A 21,945-nucleotide genomic window follows, 5' to 3' on the forward strand; every position below is an offset into this window, starting at 1 on the left:
AGTACTAACCTCTATACGATCACGGCTGGTTGGTAGAGAGACTGTGAAATCAAGGAGAGACAGTGGCGTGAGGGCGAAACAAGAGAAACATGAAAAAAAGAAGACGAAAAGGAGGTCACAAGGGAAAATATGAAAGGAAATGCTCTCATCAATAATGGTAAATATCCTATAGATAAGATTTATAAAAAGAAATCCTGAGAATAATTCTTAAGAGCGTTAATTTTATCCCGTTTTTGCCCCGTCATTTAGAATGGAGAAACAATAATATGAGGAGAGAAGAAGAAGAAGAAGGAAAAAGCAGCAGAAGAAGAAAGAGCCGAGGAGATGTGACCACCTGCACTGTGAAGTAAACATATATCTGGCTCCTTGGAAGAGAAACATAAAGAAGAAGAAGAAGAAGAACATAAAGACAAAACAAAAGAAAAAGTTTGGTTGTACATGAATTCATTTTGTTTTGTGCTAAACATATAAACTTCAAATGTTTTCATTGTGGAATTCTTGGAAAATAGGATTACAATGACTATATTTTCAATGACTCCATCAATTTTCTGAATAATTAACGAAAACATTATGTCAGAAGTGGGATTTGAACCCACGCCTCCAGGGGAGAGACTGCGACCTAAAGAAACCTCTGGAAGCAAGCTGCCAGACTACGATTTCATCAGAATTTCTGTTTTCATCTACATTTATAAGAAATATTTGCGACTCTCAACTTCCTTTTATTTTTCCATACAACACATTTGCACTCTTCCGATTCATCATCTTTTTTTCAGTCATTACAAAACCAGACATGTTTAATCCTCATTTTTACAGCTCCTTATACAATCATGTGCTATACACGCTACAGAAGTCTTGGTAAAATGTACCTGGGTATTTATGTGTCAACCATTTAAGTTATTGCTTTCATTATCCTTGTTTATATCTTCTATTGACGGTTGAAAAACATCTATAACATAGCTTTTGTATATATTGTAAATTGTTCAAATTTCTTGTGTCTTGTTTAGCAACTCATGTGGTTCTAATCGCCCCCTGGGTACAAATAAAGTTTCCTGAATTTGAATTTATTATCTGAACGCTTTGTTTTTTTCGGTAAATACATGTATAGAAATAATTAGAGAATTAGAAAGATAATTAAGGTCCCACCGAGATTTGAACTCGGATCGCTGGATTCAGAGTCCAGAGTGCTAACCATTACACCATGGAACCACATGTGGCATGGTGCATTCACAGACAGCACGAGGGTGGGACATATTAACTTTCCAAACTGAAACTCCTCACAGACTTTTCCTCAACTTGTGTTAAAGACATTTTAAGTATGAATAAAGAGGATTTTCTTTTAGTAGATGCCGACATTAAACCGTTTTACCGTTTACCGCCCCATCCCAGACTGAAAACAAACCAAAGACAAGATCATTGTTAATCTATCATTAATTTATTTAAAAACAAAATCTAATAATGCCAATTGTGCTTTGCTTCGATCAAGCAACAGGGGGGAAAACTAAAACAAAAAAACAAACAAAAGGAGGTGACATTTCTTTTAGTAGCTGGTGATTCTTCGCAGGGTAACAACACGTTCTCGCCACTTGTGTATAAGTTACAATCTACAGTGTTCTTTTTTTAGATTCCCACAGAAACTGCTAACATGCACACAAAAAAAAACAACAACAAAAAAAAACAAAAAACAAAAACACTACAGTGCATTAAGAAGGCACCTGCTCCCCCCCGGACACAGGCATGTTTTATATCCTACGGCGTTACACGGAGCAGTGGGATGTCCCACGATGCCAGTTCATAAAAACTACGTCGTTATCTGTACCGTGGAGTATCCTACAATATCACAGGGACAGATACATTCGAGAGGTAACAAAGTTTATCTCCTACTACGACTATCTTCAAAAGAATTCACACACCAGACTGGAAAAAACGCTCAGCACACTAAAGAGTCGATGAGTGAAGGCGACCAGAGGAAACATGCAGTACAGTACGTATAAGTGAGTGGTTTGATCTTGGCCGAGTGGTCCCTCGGTGAGAGAGAGGGGGGGATGGGGGATGGTGGAGGGGCTCGTACAGACAGTAGGCTCAGAAATGCTTTAAATCTCAAGCATGAACACATTCCCATTTAACATACTTTACTGTTCTTCAACATACCGCCGATCCACTACTGACCTCCTCCACACACGGGTCAGCTCAAACACAGCTTTGACAGAATTTATCAAATAAAGTAGAGAAAAAGCATCTAAATGAATCGTCACAAACACTTTCGGTATAAATATTCCTTTACATGTTTTCCCATCATCAGAAGAGCCGGTCCTCTTTTCTTTTATTGCCCGGCGTCCTTCCTTTGACCCTTTTAAAAACGTGCTCCTTTTTTTCTCTTTTGTTGCTTTCAGTCATGCAAAGTCACACACCAACAAGAAGAATAAACATTTACGTTCAGCGTATTTCGATCTTGAGCTACCTTAAACACTAGGTCGTGATGTTATTTTATGATATAATAGAAATAATTTCAATTTTTTTTGTTTGTTTTCTTTTTACTATCAGGTTGAATTTCATGATGAGTTATTCGCAACCTGTTTCGACACATATTTAGTTCATTTAGGAGGAGATTTTTTTTTAAATTAGAATTTTTTACTGGTAGTTTAAAATCCTCCTTCAACTATGATTATGCAAAATTAAAGCATCGCTATAACCAACTATAAGAAAGAATAACTAAACACGACTGGCAGTTAAACATGACACTACCTTATCCTCACATGTTCAAGTGGATTACAGTGGATATGTACCGTTTATATTTTTTTACCGCACTACGCCGCACGTCTGTCGTACAAATGCCCGACTATCGGAGCTAAACTGCTCTCTCAGCAGCAATAAAGGCTTTTTATACAGAGTGATTATAATACAGGAAACAAACCAGCGGTGATCCCGAACATCTGCTTTCCCTGAAAAAGGCATGAGCAAAGAGTGTCTGAGCTTTGTTGCATATGAATGTAAGTGGACGAGATGGCTGGTATTTCTTTTTTTTTTTTTTTAAGTGCTGTGCGTAACATTCATTTGAAAAGTGAAACGTGTGACCAAAGTCGCTTCTCATCAAAAAGCCACGATGAAAAGTGGAACTGAATGCACTTAAAGATCAGTGGGTTGAAAGCACTTAACTCCAGACGTCGGTGATTTCAGGACTTTCGACTCCGCCGGACTTTCAGCAGGTGTGATTTGAATTTGCAGGACGAACCGTGTTGATATCTTTAACCGGCATAATAACGGACATTAACTTTGATTTATGAAAAGTTTGATATGTACACATTTTGCAGGGACGCTGCATCTCTCAGGCGTCGGCGTATCTCTATTACACACTGCTGCTGCTGTGGCTATGTACAATTTGTTTTTCTACTGTGTGATAGCAGAGCGCACTGGAGAGAATACGAGTAAACACAAAAAAAAAGAAATAAAGTGTTATGATTACAATTATTTCCTATGCATATTTAGTTTGTTCACTTGTACAGACAGGAAGGCTGCCTGCTTTGTTCGGATTGCTGTAAAAGAGATCATCATCGTTTTCTAACCTGCTCGAGTATATTTTCTTAAAATTTTGATCGTGTTAAAACCTTCCCGACTTCGCTGGCAAAGTTCACAAAGAAAGAGGTACCTCTTCAGAGAACGACACACGAGTTTTTATCAGCTGCACGGTTCTACCACGGGGAGGAAAGACGAAACAAAAAGGAAGACTGGCTTCAAGTCTCTTCCGGCTAACAGCTGTCCTGCTAGCGGCTTTTACGTGAAGGCACTTCCTGGTAAAGCTTTCCACAGAGTAGCACCTGGGAGTGTTTAGAAGTAACCAGTAGAAGCCCTTTATTGGAAGGAGCCTGGGGTCCGAGCTGGGTGGGCTGCACGGCGTCTCAGTTAGAGCAGGGTGAAACCTAGGATGTACTGCAGGAGTTTGTTCCGATTGGCCTGAGGTAGAAAAGTGCTGCTCAGCTCCAGGGTTGTCACCTTGTTCTCCCTTCTCTCCTTTAGGACCTGGAGAACAATCACAACACAGAGTGACTCACTTAACTCCAGCTGGAGGAATCTGTACGCCATCCAAACTCTAACAGGTGTTCAGAAACTTAAAGCTACAAGGTGGAACTTTTTTCTCCCCCTGCTGGTAGTTTGAGTAATTACACAGACACTGTTCAGTCTCTAACAAGGAAAATAATAATCTGTGTTTGTCCTAGACATCGATCACTTTCTTTTTGGGACTCTAATCCTCTAAACACCAAGTTTCTTTTTCATCTGGAGCAACAGAAACGTCTCTTTTTTATTATTATTCTCGGCTTCCAGAGACAGTGAACTCATAGAACCCTAGTTACACCCGTAACTCTTGATCAGACACCAAATTAATTTAAAACACTGGTACACTGAAAATTAAAGAGATGTAGGTATAAAACAGTTTCTGCTAACGGATGGAACATTAATATTTTCATTAATATGAAAAAGTCCTGCCCTCCAGCCTTGAAATAAATACACAGAGCCAACACACACTTACCCCAAGCTCTTTGAAAGTCCTCACTGTGTTCTTAACCAGGTAATGAGTTGCACTTTCACCTGAAAAATACCAGAATTTTATTAAAAAGGCACTAAACTCAGAAAGTCACAGACCAAATTAAATCTAAAGGAATCCAGATGATTTATTCTTTCACCTGCAAATAATCTAATTTTTTCAACATGAATGATAAATGTTGATATGAATAAATATATCTAGAGGGTCCGGTATTACCGTAAGCAGCCACTCCTCTCTCTGTGCGAGTGAGCAGGTATCTGAAGAGTTTCTGGGTGTATTCAGACTCGGCCATGGGCTGACTCAGACTGTGGACAAAGATGGCCGCTCCGCTGTAGGCCTCCAGGACTGGGCTGAGCAGACGCTGGAGGAAGACAAAGAACTCCTGGTGCTCTGCAGAAATGCTCACCTGATGGTCAGTAAAAAAAATAAATAAATAAACATAATGTGAAAACGGTTCTGAAAATGCATGTTTTTAAAATTCAAATAAAGTGATTTTATTAAACTAGACCTTTAGGTAGCGATCCCTCTGCTCCTCTCCAAAGTCACTGTCCTCATCTTCTTCGTCACTCCTCCAGGAAAGAGGCTCAGAGAACTTTTTGGGCCAAGGTTCCTCTGTGGGGCTGGGACTCAGTTCCTCCTGGTCCTCCTGACACACACACACACACACACACACAGGAAATCACAAATTAGATTAAATGGTCCGTGGGAAACTGTCACTGTCGCTTTGTTTGCTGGGTTTGTGTCCGTAAACTCACCTCTGCCACGTAGAGAACTCCGTACTGGATGAGCCGGGTCACTGCATCGAGGAAAACCTGATAAATTGTCTGACAAGGCTGCGGGACAGAGAGGAGGAAATATGAAACAAACCATGTGGAGCTGACAGGAAAAAACAACACACTGCTGAAGGTTAACGTCAGTACTCGTGCTTAAATTATGCTGGAAATAATTATCAATTAGAGTTTAAAGTTATCAATTACACAGTGATAGAATGTCTTGTAAAAACTGAGCCAGAAACATTATGATCACAAGCTATAAACCAGTCATAGTTCTTTTATTAGTGGTAGTTATTTTAATATATATTTCCTTTGAGAAGCACTTTGCATTTCATCTGATTTTACAGAGTGCAAAGTTTGGGAAAGGAGTGACGATGTGCAGGACTTACTGGTGCAACAGCCACCTCATTGGTGAGGAAGTGGGAGAGACTGGCGGCCTTGCGGATGAGTCTTTCCTGGCTGAGAGGCAGAGTATTATGACCACCGGGCTGGTCAGACTGATCAGAATCAGACTCCGTGACCAGCTCTCGCTGCAGTGACAGGATGCTACAGGCTGGAGACACATGATGAAAGAAATACAGCTGAGGAAAACCACAAAGTTTAGGACTGATGAACCAAGAACATTAATTATTCAAACTTTCCTCAAAGATACAATATGAATCTCGGAAGAGGAACGCGTCAGCTCGACCTACCGATGATAGCATCAGAAATGAACACGTGGAAAAGGCCATTGCTGTAGAAGTTGAGCTCGAAAAGCGCCGGTACGGTTTGGCTGGGTGCGATGGTGAACTCCCCGTTGCGGTTAGCGCTGCTGGTCACGTTTACGCAGTTCCCCAGGAGGTGGAGGGCCCGCATGACCACGTCCTCGGAGTTGCCCGAAAAGCCCAGGTCGAAGTCCCGCGACAAAATCTCCTCCTTCATGTTGAAGAAGTCCTCCACCAGTTTGGACAGCACCACCCCCTGGAGCAAAGCGGAGGAAAGACACAAAACGGCTCGATCAGAAACTAAATCCTCATAAATCAAAGACTCTGTAAAACAAACAAAACGCGAGATAAGAACTTCATTTTAGACAATATCAAGACAATTTCATTCATTCGACTAGGTGCATCAGTGTACCAGCAGATGGCAGAAGTCTACCACTATGTACAGAGGTGATAAGAGGAGGATACAGGAAGAACCACATCCATAAAAACTACATGGAAGTATTTTACAAGTAAAGGACCCCGATAAGTAGAATCCAGATGAACAGGAAAAAAGTTTAAGACAGCCTGTTCATGAAGGTTTCGCCAGAGATCCTGTCCATAGATTGAGTTTACTTGGTGCTCAGTAGACCAAAATATCTGACAATGTTAGAGTCAAGCTAGAAAATAAACTGCTGGGTCACAGACGTTTCATTTTGTGGAAAGCTAAAGACAAGGACACCTGCAGAACTGAAGATGTGAGGCGGCAACACTTGCGTCGGCTCGTGCGTCATCTTAATTCTCCTAGAATGAGCTGTTCAATAATTACACAGGTACAACAGGAAGTGCCAGAGCACCAGGAGAGAGAGGAGGCGATGGAAGACAACAGGCCGACTTACCTGTCTGTGTCTGTACAGCATCAGACAGGCCACGATGTGAGTGGACATGATGGCTGAGGACTTATTAGCCGCTGTGGGGGAGACGCAAAGAGGATATAATGAGCGACACAGAGCGTAACGCACAGACATCACTAACCAATCAGTTACGCTCTATGATGAATGGCGCAACTGCAAGATACAGAAACGATCTCAGGTGTATAAAAGATGAGGTTCAACCATCTAGTAGTGCAAGTCATTATCTCAGTGTTGTACAGGTCATCATTGTTGAGCAAAAGCAAGCAAGACTGGTCAGGCTAGAAATCTATGACAAATAAGAACACACCTTTTAAAACAACAAGTTTTTAGCATAAATTCCACAATTGTTTACACTTGGTAGCTTCAGGTCAATTAAATTCTAACATCTCAGGGCGTTTTACTGTAGTAAGGATATGACTTTACTTTATAAAAGAGCCAATTACCCTTTATTCAAGCTTTATGCAAAACTAACTTTTGAAAGGAAGGAAAACTCAGGCAGATCCAGACTTGTTGTTGGCGGCTGTCTGAGATAAGATAACATTACAACACGTACTGTACCCGATTTGTAAATACAGACTCAAGAACAGGGTTAAATCAATTAAACCGAGTCGATAGAGGCTCCACGAAGCACAGGTTCACCCTAGATGTGTAAAACGTTTGCAGCGTCCGAACCGGTGCTGCATTCTTCCCCCTCTGCTGTGTTCCTATCCTTCCCTTCACTCCATTGGCTCAAAACAACATGCCATCCAGATGGAAGCTCTGTGATTGGCTGAGTGGTGGAAAAAAAAAAAGAAAGAAAAAAGGCCAGCGTAGGAGAATGCAGCTGAATGAGGCTGGGGAGAACTGGTTTCTGTAGTGCTACCCCAGGGCAAAGCACCCGGAGTGATGTGAAGCGGGATGGACTGATGCTGCGCTGTGTTGGATTTCAATTACTGGAGGCAGAACGATGGATCTTGTTTCGCGCTTGAAAGCAGGTGCACCTTTCACACGGGATGAAAGGGAGACTAATGCGCACAAAGAGCACGGGGAATAAAAATGAAGCGGCAAACATGTGCTCCAATAAATAAATAAATTCCAGGATCGTTTATTGACAAAAATGAACCTTCTTTCTATCATCAAACTAAAGTATAACTGCTTGAATATTAACCAAGTCTTGGTAAACGCCGATAAAACACCCTGTAGATGAGTACGGGGGCAGTAAAATGTCTTACTGAAGAGCACGTGCTTGGCCAGGTTGTTGATAAGATGTCGTCTGAAGATGTCGTCAGGCAGCTCTCCGTGGATCTGCTCCTCCTCCTGGCCGACAAACAGCTGGGCATCAGGCCTGGAAAAAATAACAACAACCCAATATGTTCATGTTGCTATGGCACGTATGCATACTTAGAGATATCTGTTTCATGTCTAGAGAGATACCGAGTCAGCTCATTTCACCTCCGTCCTGTTCACTCCCTTTATTTAATTGCGTATGTCCGACTAAGATATAACTCTCAAGAGATGCCCAGGTACATTTAAGACCAAAAACAATATAAGAACATACAGTAACTCAAAGACAAATGACACAAGAGTGCTAGAGCTTGTCCTGTGCCACTTGTCTGTGTCACGGCTTTAAATTGTAAACAATCTGTTAATTATACGCTAAACTGAGCTGAGTCTTAGTCAAACCTGACATATTCTGGGACAGTATAAGTTTATAATCGCCCCTGCTGGCACAAATTCTGAACTTGTGACTCTGGACCAGCTGGGCCAGACTGCTGCCGTCCTTGTGAAAGCACTGTACGGCTATATCGGTCGTATTATGAGGAGACAGCTCTGAACTGGCGTGACCCCTGCATGTGCTAACCCAAGAGCTGCTCTCAGATGTCAAATGGCAGGCCCCGCTGTGAGAGTAGCGGGAGGGAGGAATTCAGTTCGGACGGGAAGGTCGTTGTCCTGGAAGGTCTGTGGGACTGCTGAGCGGCGGGGCGGGACGCACGAGTGGGGGACTGTGTGTTTGTGCTTACTGTGTAGAAATAATGGCGGGCATCAGGGCATGTTCAAGGGACACCGGTGGTGCAATATGGCGGCTTCTCTGGGAGTCCAGGTACTCCTACATGTGACATAGAAACGGTTAATTAATGGGTGTTGGAAACTAAATTTTCTTCATTTCTTGGTTCATTTTATATCATTTAATTGAAAAAAATAAACTGTATAACACCTTGATTTGCTGCAGTTCTATTTATAAATGTATAAAAGCTGATATAGATCTGTGATCGGTCACCTTTAGGGAGAAGGGCTGGTTGAAATCAACACGGACACAACCATAGTTCTTCCTCAGCATCCTGAACACTCCACAAGCGATTCCCCACAAACTTTCATTTTTCTTGGGTTTACCCTTGAGAAAGAGAGAGAGAGAAAGATTAATGACAACACAGTTAAAGCTGTTTAACTTATATTTTATCGTATATATTGTATTATTGTATATAGGCCTTATTTCTAACTTATTTTTATATATAATTCTGTTTTTTTGTGTTTTTTTACTGTGGTTTATTGGATTTATTCAGCTGTAATGAACCCTATTACCCCCCGGGGATTAATAAAGTATTTCTGTCTCTTTACAACTTTAAGTCACAAATTCAGAAGTGAAATCCTAATTTTCTGTGTGTGTATTTTAAAGAACATAAAAGCAAACACCTGGGTTGCCACAGCAAAGGCACACACACAAACAACAGGCACACCGTGTGAGCACTCACCAGCTGCTCACTATTATAGTTGCCCTCGATAATGCGGTCGTAGGAGATGCCAACTGGAACCACCAGCACGTCACCGATAGAGCCCGTGCACAGCGTGTCGACCACGATGGACAGCATGCCCGCGCGCGGCGGGGACGGCTTACCGCTGCGCGAGCGAGTGCCCTCCAAGTAGACCTCCAAAAACTGCTGCTGTCGCAACAGCTCCTCGGTGTACTGGACGACGATTGATGACACGGAGAGAAATGAGAATAGGTTGGAGGTGAATGACAGAGACGGCATTGTGAGGCCAAGCAAACACATTTGTATAAAGGTTGTAACAGTTTTGCGTTAAATCAAATTTTGCTGAGACTTTATTACAGACATCAAGCTCGTGCAGTGACACGCAGTCTGAATACAAGTTAAAAATGAGTGGTGGTAATCGACACTTTGACCCCTGATATACTCAGCATGTGCTAAGGCAGACGTGTTGTGTACTGATATCCTCCTGAGTACAATATGTACACAGCTGCGTCCTGCTATGCACATCGTATTTTGAGAATAGAAGGTTTATCCTGGAATAGACTCCGGGCCGAGGCATTCAGAGTAAGCTGGGAACTGGACAGACATCCTGGATCGGCTTTCACGGGAGTAAACTGGAGTCAAAGCAGCACGTTTTACTGCTTACTTCTGCCTGCAGAGGAGTTTAGCCAATTACATTCCTGCGAGCAACACAAGCATGAAAGATTAAAATCTCATCTTCTTAAACCACTCGGTCCTTTATCCACTGTAACCATGACCGTAGCGGGAACCTTCTGTTCTCCGTTCGGGCAGGAAGTGAGGTAAAATACCGTCGATAGAACAAGATGAAATATGGCTCAACGGCCAAAGGCTTCAGTCGATAACTCTTATCTCTGGGACACGATGCAGACTCGTCTCGGAGGAACAATACACACCCTGTGTTGCCTTCGTTATTCTCAACTCATTCACAGGGTTAATATTAAGATCAGTAATCCTTCGTGATAGTTCACTGACTAACAAAAGCTTGTTAATCTGCCATATCCCAAAAACTAAAGCAAAAACACCAGGTTCAGATTCACATTTAATCTCTTGTTTCTTAAGCACTCCTTATTCGCTGTACGTTAAGTATCGACGACTCAACATAAAACAGTTCAAAGGTCAAACTTTGATTATTGTCCCTTCAATATTTTACCCAAACATGTCAAAGAAGTCAAAACTGGGAGCATTTAAAGCTACAGATAGAGATAACCACTCATCATGTGATGCCAAAAAACAATATTGAATGTACTGAGCTTGGACTCGAAGCTAGAACTTGTATAAACCAAAACTAATAAGCTAAAACATCACAGCACTGACGTAGGAACATCTTCGTTAGACTAAATTCTGTGCGTGGAAGCTATTATCCTGACCTTAAACTAAAACTAGACAAAAAGGAGAAAAGATGTTGAGCTAGTTTTTAGCTCTCTCGACACTCAAGAGTGAGCACAGCAGTAATCAGGAGAACAAACTACTTTTACTGTAAAAGACAAACTGCAGACTTACTGCGTGCAAAAGTGATCGATACAGAACGTCTTTCTTCCCATCCCCTGTCTCCTCCATCTTCCGGCGTATGAAGAATCCTCCGAGTTTACGAATCAGGGTGCTGAAAGCAGAAAGAAAGAAGGTTTTCCATCTTAAGCTTTCTACATTTCAGCGTAGGGTGTTTTGGCGTGCCTGTAAATTCTTACTGTCATAAAACATACACATGAATAAAAATGTCTGTACTTGCACGTTATGCTGCTCATTTGCGCCTTAAATTGCCCCCCGGGGACAAATAAAGTTTTCTGAATCTGAATATACATAAATGCTAGAAACATTATACTTTCTGTGCATTTTCCAACCCTTTACCTTCTTAACCTCATCAGAATTTCCTTTCCCTTTAGCTGATATGACCATTGCCTTAAAGTAAAGCTGCTTCACACATATTCTTCTAATGCTGTGTTCATACCATGTGCAGAAACTTTACAAAATGGCTCAAGCACTCATTGAGGATAAGTTGTTATCATGAACTAGTCAAACAAGCACATGACTATGGACAGGTCAACTATTTAGGCATTAGGCTTGTTGCTTACTCAACATACGGATTATATTCCCATGTATGTTATGTTAGAAGATCAATATTAGAACTTCAAATACAAGCTGAAGCAGGTTAAAGACGGGTTCACAACCTGCTGCAAAGCTGGTTGTGCATTCTCTTTCATCCGATATCAAACTGATCTTTTCATGCTTGACGGAAATCAGAAATACACACACCTCATGTGCAGATCAAACTTCTGAGTCTTCACGTGCTGCTTTACCTGAGGATGGGGATGCTGAGGTTGTTTCCAGCTGCGATGTGTGGGGCTTTGATGTTGTGACAGAACAGAATCAGCGTGATGAGCAGGTAGTCGATGTGGGATTTGTGAACAGGGAGGAAAACCATCGGCACGTTTTGCTGCGAAGAAGAGACACGAATGACTTTAACATTAAGCATATTCACCGTTTACTGTTTATATGAACAGTATACATGTAGAGACCAGACGTTTAAATTCCCAAAGCCTCTCTAGTGTTTAATATTAAAGACTGCTCTGCTATGAGAATGAATCTAAGTGTGTCAGCTTGCTTCAGACTTGTGTGCTTAGCTGTTAGACATACGAGTACAATATTTATTGAAAGCACAGTCCTGCGTATTTGTTCGTGGCAGATCATGTGGCGACAGTTTATTTCATTTCCTGCGTGTGTTTGTGTAGCTGCTGACCTCTGTCGCAGCTTTCTTGACCATTTCCAGCTGTCCCTTGTGGATCTGAATGCTCCAGAAGAACCCATTGAACAGCCTCAGGAGCACCCATCCCGTGAGCCTGGACAAAACACAAAAAGCAAAGATGTAGATCAGAGACAAGTCTAAATGTAGTAGAGGCTACTCCATATATATGTTGTTGTGTCGCACTCTGAAATAAACCCCACTGCAGCAGAAGAAAGGCTGCAATCCACTGTTTTTCCTAAAAGATGGAGACAAAACAACATTCCTACAAACCAAACAACATGTATACCTGATGAAGGCTGGGGAAATGTTGGCCACCATCTCTTGGAGGAAGGCCCTGGCTTTCTGCTTCACTTTACTGACAGCTTTGTGCTCTTGGCCGGGACGGCTGGCTGCCGCCTCAAAGTCTGTGGCAACCTTCACAATAGAAGCCTCCACCCTGCAATCAACAAAACCAGAGCATGAACACACTGCAGGTCTGACTCTTTGAGCCTTCAACCACCATCGTTCAAAATAAATCTCACTTATTCTAATCTCTTTTTTACACACTTTATCCGCAACTGCAATTACGGAAACATTTAAGTAACTGCAACCATTTCCTGGTTTGGTGTTGTGCTCCCACAAGAGCATCGTCTTTGACACGGGCTACATTTCCTTCAGACGACTCCTACCTGCTGTTGTTGAGCACGTTGTCCACTACGTTCCTGGCGAACATGTCCTTGTTGACATCTCTCTCCGTTACGAAGAGCACATAACTCAGTCTACGTGCCAACCAGCCCCGCTGCCTGCATGGACACACACGCACACACACATGCACCTATGATTACTAACATTCGTTAATACACAGGATTAGATGTTACAATCCCTTGTGCCCTAAAACACATTTAGAGGCCCTGTCCAACTGAGAAACCCTAACAAACCTACAGTCCGCAGAGCAGCAGGCAGTGCAACATGTCAAGCGGAGAACACATTCTCAAATATTGCGTATGCACGGACTACGCTGGACTACGTATGAGAAAACTGATCAGATTCTTGAGTAAATACAACAAAAAAGTTCAGATAGAGGACTGACACAGTTCTTGGTAATTTTCACACATTTTCAGGAAACAGAGAAAAGCTTAGGCTGCCGTATCAGTTTCACAAAGCCTTCTCAACAATGGGCGGTCAGCGTTCTTCCACCTTTCTGAGCTTAAACACAAAGCAGCGCTGATTGTATTCAGCCGAAGCCAACAATACTAATGTACTCAGACTGGATACGGTGAACTTGGCTGTGGGATATCGCCACATGCTAACACTATTAAGAATAAACCCTCTTTTTCCTGTGCAGTTTGGGGCATGACACCAAACGCTCTAGGTTTACATCAAGCTCATGTTTATAGTGTTCAGTTCTGAGGCATTAAGGCGTCTTGAGTTTTGCCTGCTAATGTCAGTCACTGGATGCATGTGTCCAGTGTCCACTGACAAACACACTGAATAATTCATCTGTCTACCTTTCCACTGTTTCACAGATCAGTCCTCTTGACTTAAAGACATTTATTACACACCTAGCTGAACTTTATTGTTGGTACTGTACAAAACAAGTCTTGTTTGCGAGGCGTGAGTTTCATCAGATGCCAAGTCAACACGTGAAAGTATCGATGTGTGGTTTCAGAAGTGGCGGGTGCAGAGCACAATACCGTGGAAGGAGGAAGTGGTACATCTATCTATCGGGCAGACTTTGCTTTGTTTACCTAGTGTGCGTCTCATTGATGTAGATGACGTTGCGCAGACCCAGAGATGGAATACTGGGGTTGAACAGTCTTTCCTGCAGCACAACACGAATCGTTAGAAACAACAAAAAGACGCTTCAAAGTTCACAAAGTCGGTATTATCTAATTTCCTGCTTATTGAGCAATAATTACTGGGAAAAGGCAAAGAAAACATGTTGTTCTTATTGAAGTTTCACTGGCCTGTCATGCTCTCATGAACGACCTGTTTACTTTCTCCTCTGGCGCTCGAACTAGTGCTTCACACACTTGTGGAATATGTTAAAATGAAAAGCACACAGTGTGTCTGGGCCGAGGAAAGTTTAAGGTCAGTGTTAGTGACATCTCTTAGAGAAATTCCACTATTCTGTAAATATTACAGAAACCTTTGCAAATCAAACACATTTCTTGTGAGGATAAATCATTTTGTGGTGCATGTGGTGAACGCATAATACCCTGCGACCGACAGGAAGTTCAGTAAATGAGCTTAATTAGCCAGAGTTAATTAGGTGTGGTGTAACGTTACCCAGCTCTGCGGTGTGCAGGAGTGACAGCAACGTCCCACGAAGGGCCTCTTCCTGTTCAGCAGACCCTCCTTCCACGTACTGGTGACACAGCGCAGGACTGAAGGGCTGGTGCTGCGGTCCTGGAAAACACACAGCCGCACGCGAAACTCAATTAGGGGTGAAGAAATAGAATCAAACACGTGCGAGGACCTGTTGTTCTCTGGAACACACGCATGCCGAGATGAGATTTAGCTCTCCTTTGATCTGATAAGATGCACGGCGCTGATCCTACCCCCAACAATTGCATTACAAAGATTAATTTAGGTCCGTCGCTTACCGAGTCATCGTTGGGATGTTTCCAGCGGTTACACCACTGCTCTCCGTTGTTGACCTGCAGCAACAAGCCGTCGGACAGCTCCATGTTCTCTGCTGTCCTTCCTTTCTTCTCCCTCCAGACCGCACACACCACTAGCTGGAAAGCTGTCAAGACACAAAAAAAAACATAATATCACAATTAAATAATCTGACTGAAGCCGCTCCTCCTGGCAATACATTTTGGTTTTGATTTTCATTCATCTGACGCAATATTTTAATCCGTCACCCACAACTCGGACAGATCGTCTTAGAGTATCTTAAGAAACTATACGACGAGAGATGATTGCAGATTAAAAATGCAATCTCCAACTCTACTGTACTCTCAGACTAAATCTGATTCCGTTGTCCATCCCGCTTTTAAATAAAAGAAGAGGTTAAAGATAAGATTTTTACATATTTGACTTTCCAAACATTCACCTAAACCTACTGTGAACTTACTGCAGGGAATTGAACGACAACAATTTTCTCAAGATACAGGGAAGCAGATATTTAGCAGTGGATATAAAGAAAATACTGAACTAAAAACTTTTGCATCCCAGCCATCTCCCGTCTCCTCTGGTGTACCACAAGGTTCTGTCCTCGGCCCAGTCCTCTTCATCATCTACCTCCTCCCCCTTGGTCACATATTCCATAAACACAATATCCACTTTCACTGCTATGCGGACGACACCCAGCTCTACCTTTCCTCTAACCCCACCTCCCACCTCCCTCTGTGACTGCCTCCAAGAAATCAAGACTTGGTTCTCCTCCAACTTTCTCAAACTGAACAGTGACAAAACTGAGGTTCTTCTCATTGGTTCTAAATCCACCCTCTCCAAAGCTAACAGTTTCACCATTCACCATTGACAACTCCTCTGTCTCCCCCTCCCCTCAAGTCAAGAGTTTGGGTGATAACATTACCCGGTCTGCATATTTCCGTCACCGCCCGTCCCTCACCGCCGACAACACCGCCATCCTGGTCCATTCCCTCGTCACCTCCCGCCTGGATTACTGCAACTCACTTCTCACCGGTCTCCCCCTCAAGTCCCTCCGTAAACTACAGCTTGTGCAAAATGCTGCTGCCCGGATTATCACCAGGACCCCTTCTTCTCACCACATCACCCCTATTCTCCAGCAGCTTCACTGGCTTCCCATCACCCACCGCATCCACCTACAAAATCCCGCTCTTAACATTCAAAGCCCTCCACAACCTCGCTCCTCCTTATCTGACAGAACTCCTCCACGTCAACACACCCAGCCGGACTCTTAGATCATCTTCATCCATCAGCCTCACCATCCCTCCTGCCCGCACGACCACCATGGGGGTCCAGAGATCTTCAGCCGTTCTGCCCCACCGCCTCTGGAATTCCCTTCCACCCATCATCCGCAACATCGACACTTTGGCAATTTTCAAATCTCATCTCAAAACCCACCTTTTTCTCCAATCACACCCTCCTTGACCGTCACTCTCTCCAGATTTTTAATTTTTAAACCAAATCTTTTTATCTTTTTGTCGTATCTTTTAGTGTATTATAGTTTGTTAAATGCTTTTGATGTCTGTAATGTATTTTAAACCGTATTAATGTATTCTGAAAAGCGCCTAGAAATATGATGTCTCTGCTTTTTAAAGCAACACTAAAGAGTTTTTAGTACCTTAAAATAATGTTTCAAAAATAGTTTCAGTGATTTATCACCTCAAAACCGGGTGAAAGCCAATTCTGTATTCGCTTTGCGGCCCTCTATTGGCTGTAACCGCACTATGTAACTTTGCTTCGTCGGGTAGCGTTTTTGTAGTTCTAAAAAGACTACAAATTTGACCTGCTTTACGGCAACGCGGCTACAAAAGCCGGTAGGTTGAGGCTCAAATCAGTGAGAGAGTGAATCAGATCAGTGAGAGAACACTCAGCAGGTGTGTGGAAGATACCAGCTTCATGACGGAGCCTGCAAAGAAAAGGAGGAGTGTAGCCTACTGTCCGATGAGGCGAAGAAAAGAAAACGAGAGCATGATAAAGAAAGAGCTAAAACGAGAGTGAATATCGGACCGGCTCATACTCGTTGGCGAGAGCTGAAGGAGCTGAAGGAGGCAACAAAATGCAAGACGGATGGCGACTTGGCTTTGCTGCTGCTGGACTTGTAATACCGGTAATATTTTTTTCAAACAGTGTGCATCGGTGTTCAATACATTGTCAATTATTTTATCGGCTCATCTTAGCTAAGGCGTTAGCTATTGTGCTAATATATATGTAACTATCGCTATGGCTCATGTTAGCTAAGGTGTTCGCTATTGTATGTAACTATCGCTAAGCTAAATATCGCTGTAACTATCACTGCAAGCTAAGACAATAACTGCCAAAATAACCCCAAATGTTTGATCGTTCCCAAAGTTGTTGATTCTTAGTTCACAACGGTCTCTGAAACTTTTTTCAACAACATTCACAAGATTTTCACAGACAATGCAAATGGCTATTACATGCTAAACTGTTAGGCAATACGTTTCTTTATTTTTCATCCTTATGTAAACCTATCTGGCTATTGCTAATCTGCCGTTTCAAATTTACAGTTTCACACAGAAATAAAAATAGCAAGCAATGTCATTATTTTGTTTTACTTCATTCTAATGTTGCAATACATCATACTTTCGTAAAATCATGCAACCTACTCTACCTTGTCACTGGACATCCTTCGATATCGTTGATTGTTTCCAAAGCCGGTTCTGCATAAACAAATAACGTGCCTGCGACAGTAGGATGCAGTAGGCTTACTTATTTACGACGGAAGTAATGGACAATTACACTTCCAACCAGTAGGGGGACCGAAGAGGAAAACTTCTTTAGTGCTGCTTTAAGTTAACTTTAAAAAAAAGATGCCTCATAATTTGCACTGCACAAGCGCTGATGATGACGAGCCAGATGTTGCCTGCCTTCCTTCAACATGAAAAAGCAAACAAAAACAGAACCTCCCACCGCACGTGGCATCATCCTGCCAGCGTGAGCGTCTGCTCGCTCTGGTTAAGCCAGACTTTCTACATTATGTCAGGGGTCAAATTCTCAGAATGTATTGTGCCTTTAACGCCCCCACCATTTTTAGCTGACAAGTTTCTCGCATCTAAGCGTTCATCCGAGTGAAAACTTGACTTCCTTCATTTGCAGAAAGCTTTTTATAAGACTGACACTGTGCACAACAGTTAGCGACACACACGACAGTATCGGTACAAGACTTCCTCTTTTTTTACGAGTCGCTCAAGCAGAGCTTTTAGATTTCACATTTACATCAAACAACAACTTTCAATACGCACTGATCGAGATCATTCACAGCAGGCTTTTTAAAATCTATTTGTCTTGGCTCTTTTTAGAAGACAGAAATCCTACTTTTTACTAAATTCAGGCGCCGTTACAGGTTTCTTTTATAATAAAATAATCAGTTTATCAAAGAGGTGAACGACTGAGTGGGCACAGAGCACTTTTTTGATAAAATACGAACAGATTCGATTTCAATTTGTCAATTTCACATCCTGTCACACTGTGTAGAATTACAATATTTGACCTGAGAGAAACCAGGGCATCTACCTGAAGCGTTACGAAAGCATTAACCATCAAGTTTCAACAAGGCTTGTCCATTTTTGTGTATTTATATCGAGAGGCAGAGTTCACGGTTCGGTTAGGAGCCATAACTAATTAACATAATGTGATTTGTTAGCTGTACAAAACGTTTTTGGTAGATGTTATTGTTACAGGTGCAGCATTTGAGCCCCAAGTACCAACATATCAACATATTTATGTTTTTCAAAACCAAGAAACTGGCACATTTGCACCCAACGTATTGCTTGAATGCATAAACAAACAAGCAGCTGGTTATTTCAGTTCAAACAGGATGTCTGTCCCTTTGCACGGTGACAATAAAACAAACAGTCTAGTGGTCTGGAGAGAGAATATGGAAAGTTAATCAACAGAAAACACAACGGCCAGTGCCTGTGATCATCTGGAAGCAGGTTAGCAGGTCACTTTATGAATGAATGCTCTCACATCTGATACTGCACAGCCTGTGTGTGTGTGTGTGTGTGTGTGTGTAGTAAGGGCAGTGTAGCTCTGTCTTTCTGTGAATAAATAAGTCAGATGGCGGGCATGCAGGCTTCTTGGCAAAGATGTTCCTGCCTAACTAGCGTCCCGCAAACGGATGAATGCTATTGTCTTATTGCGGAGTCGTGGCCGCCGTAGGTGACATGCACACAGATGGGGGGGGGGGGGGGGGGGGGGGACTGGGCTTTCAAAAGGGGGGTCAGTGACCGGGAGTAGTACTCTGGCTTGATGGGGTGACTTTGTTGGATGCGAAACAACGATGCTGAAGAATGAGAAGTAGGGGAGGTTAGGTAACAAGTGAAGGGCGGCCATAACGCAGCGGTAAAGCTTCAGTATATCAGGCTATTATGGCTAGTTGACATCCACTCATGTGCCACTTCATTTGGTACACTAGTGAATACAAATAAATGAGAGAGTCGTGCATTAAATCCACATTCGTGATTGTTATAATGTTCAGTTTATATTGAAACAGGTGGTAATTCAACTGTATTAACCACAAAATGGTTTCCAGCATTTAGCCTACTCCACTGACTAAATTGTCAAAATCATAGGTGCATTAGAGTACAGGTACGCTGGCATTCTTGTATGTTTAAAGTTAAAGATTTACAAAAATGACTGAAGGTAGAAAGTGCACGTATAGGCGCAGAATAATATATATATAAGGCTCAAATAAATACAAACTGAAGCCGAACCGAACATGACAACACCTTCACCTTCATGGGATTTAGTGCAAGACAGTGCAAAAAATGCAGCAGTGTACCTAATGAACTGAGAAGTGGGTGTTTCAGGAATGCAAACCAATTAACCATGACTGCTATTTTTTTTAGCTACCAAGCTCACAATACAAAAATATGCTAAATATGTAATTACACTGGAGGGGGAAAGAAATGCAGCTCTTTAAGATGTTAAAGGAGCACCAGCTCTCATCCGGACTTAATATATGACAAAGACAGGCCTTGTTCTGGTTCCTACACACTGTACGGGACTAGGTTAATCCGTGTCACAAGCTCCAGGCTCGTCTGCGATAATAACCAGGTCAAACAGGAGAAGTCTCGGTGACAGATGGGGCAGTGCGGATAGATACAGCTAGCAGAGCAGACAACAATAGCCCCCAGACCGGGTAGCCTGGTCGGCGTCTCGCCTGCTTTACGCACACTATCACCAGTATTTAGTTTGGCGTAAATCACAGCCTTGCTCATGATATCAAATCATGCGGCTACAGCTTTTATCTTCGTTTACAGTTAATAAACCGTGTTTCTGTGTGTGTGTGTGTGTGTGCCGGTGCACTGCATGGCATGCAGCCGAGCCTCATGGGTCACATCTTAGCAAAGACTTACAGGACTAAACGTACAGTTAAAACCATATGATGTTAATAATATGTAGGCGGTTTAATTAAAATATGTGAAAAGATGCGCAGAGATATTAAAATGTGAAACCCTAACCCACACACACACACACAATGTCAATGGTGCTCTTTAACTCAATGTCAATGTAAAGTTAACCGGCTAATGTCGAGTTATTCAGGGAGAAACAGCCCAAAAAAAAAAAAGCGTCGCATCTTTCCCCAGCCACAACAACAGAGGGTTAGCTGGAGCGGCTATTGTTTCCATGACAGGTCACCGTTAGTAACAGTTACTTCCAACGGCCGCGGTGTGTGTGTAGCGCCGCTAGCATCGACGCTAGCATGCTAGCCACGCTCGCGCGAGACCGCAGCCTCGCTTACCTTGAACGTCGTGCTGCGCTGAGTCATATCTCAACAGTTGAACCCGTCGGCAAAACAGACAGTCTTCGAGAAAGTATCGCAGTCCGAGTGATGTCGCGCATCAAGCTCAAGGGAAGGAAAGTGGTACGGCGCAGGCGGCGGCGGCAGAGGCAGCAGCAGCAGCAGCGGCAGCGGCACTGACAGGCGGGGTATGTGTGACAGGAGGCAGGACCCGCTCCCTCCGCGCTGCTGTTGTGGTACAGGCTGCAGCCAACGGCCGTGAAGTGCCGTTCTGACAGCGGCCGCTAGAGGGCGGCGCTGCTCCCGTCGAGCCTCCAGACTGCCCTGCTGCAAGAGGTGCCAATTTATTTTTAGTTCAAGAGCCACACAGAGAGCCCAGTCTGATCTCAAGATTATATTATATTAGATTCAGCTGTATTATCATTGCACGTGTTTAAGTACAAGGCAACGCAATGCAGTTACCAGAAGTGCAAGAAGCAGTAGACTTAGATGGACTTTAATGAGCCACAAGGGGAAATTGCTTGGTCACAGTAGCTTAGTTGCATATAAAAAAAAAAAAACACTCTTAAGAACCACAAGTAAAAAGAAAGATAAAATAAAATCTAGTAAAATAAAATAAAAAATAGTACAAGCAAATGCACAGTGCAATAGTGTCCATTTACATGAATACCGTGGCGTTATCTGTTACAGAAAGGTGAGTTGTTGTGCAGCTGGATTGAGAATGGTACAGAATATGTACAAATGTACAAATATGCATTCATTCATTCATTCATTCATTCATTCATTCATCTTCTGCACCCGCTTATTCCTGTTAAGGGTCGCGGGGGTCTGCTGGAGCCTATTTATTACCCGTTTTATTTATTACCCATTCTACCTCGGCTATAACTGGCATATACTCCCTGTAACTACTGTTTACTGTTTACATTTGCACTTAAGTCACTTTACTTATACAGTCTGTTTACATTCTTCCATGGATATTTTGGACAGTCATAATCCTGTTCTGTTTCTGTCTCTTTTGCACCTTAAAATGTCTGTACTTGCATGTTAAGCTGCTCACCTGTGCCTTAAATTGCCCCCTGGGGACAAATAAAGTTTTCTGAATCTGAATCTATCCCAGCTGTCATCGGGCGAG

General features: G+C 42.6%; 1 protein-coding gene across 2 annotated transcripts; it reads right to left on the reverse strand.

Annotated features, from left to right (window-relative positions):
* Positions 1 to 753: 753 nt before the first annotated feature.
* On the reverse strand, positions 754 to 21,203 carry gpam (glycerol-3-phosphate acyltransferase, mitochondrial). 2 transcript variants are annotated; one of them, XM_084567646.1, is made up of 21 exons: positions 20,814 to 21,203; positions 14,998 to 15,140; positions 14,681 to 14,800; positions 14,140 to 14,213; positions 13,081 to 13,194; positions 12,699 to 12,848; positions 12,407 to 12,506; positions 11,967 to 12,103; positions 11,173 to 11,272; positions 9,634 to 9,846; positions 9,162 to 9,275; positions 8,905 to 8,990; positions 8,116 to 8,228; positions 6,890 to 6,960; positions 6,003 to 6,270; positions 5,700 to 5,863; positions 5,293 to 5,370; positions 5,046 to 5,183; positions 4,754 to 4,943; positions 4,523 to 4,581; positions 754 to 4,014 (listed from the first exon to the last, which is right to left on the reverse strand). In XM_084567646.1, the coding sequence occupies exons 2-21, from the start codon at positions 15,079 to 15,081 to the stop codon at positions 3,898 to 3,900; spliced, it is 2,490 nt and encodes an 829-aa protein (XP_084423772.1). In that variant the 5' UTR covers positions 15,082 to 15,140; positions 20,814 to 21,203; the 3' UTR covers positions 754 to 3,897. The 2 variants fall into 2 exon arrangements, with proteins under 2 accessions (XP_084423772.1, XP_084423773.1); XM_084567647.1 differs by lacking the exon at positions 20,814 to 21,203 and adding an exon at positions 15,555 to 15,624.
* Between the last annotated feature and the right edge of the window lie 742 nt (positions 21,204 to 21,945).

The sequence above is a fragment of the Chelon labrosus genome, assembly GCF_963514085.1.
Source record: "Chelon labrosus genome assembly, chromosome: 19".
NCBI lineage: Eukaryota > Metazoa > Chordata > Actinopteri > Mugiliformes > Mugilidae > Chelon > Chelon labrosus.

Bases quoted from the DNA above. Each gene is read 5' to 3' on its own strand.
- gpam (XM_084567646.1), bottom strand. From the start codon at position 15,081: ATGGAGCTGTCCGACGGCTTGTTGCTGCAGGTCAACAACGGAGAGCAG. The intron at 9,847-11,172 runs GTAAGTCTGCAG...ATCGTCGTCCAG, and splicing joins ATCGATCACTTTTGCACGCA to TACACCGAGGAGCTGTTGCG. The intron at 5,184-5,292 runs GTGAGTTTACGG...TGTGTGTGTCAG, and splicing joins GAGTTCTCTACGTGGCAGAG to GAGGACCAGGAGGAACTGAG.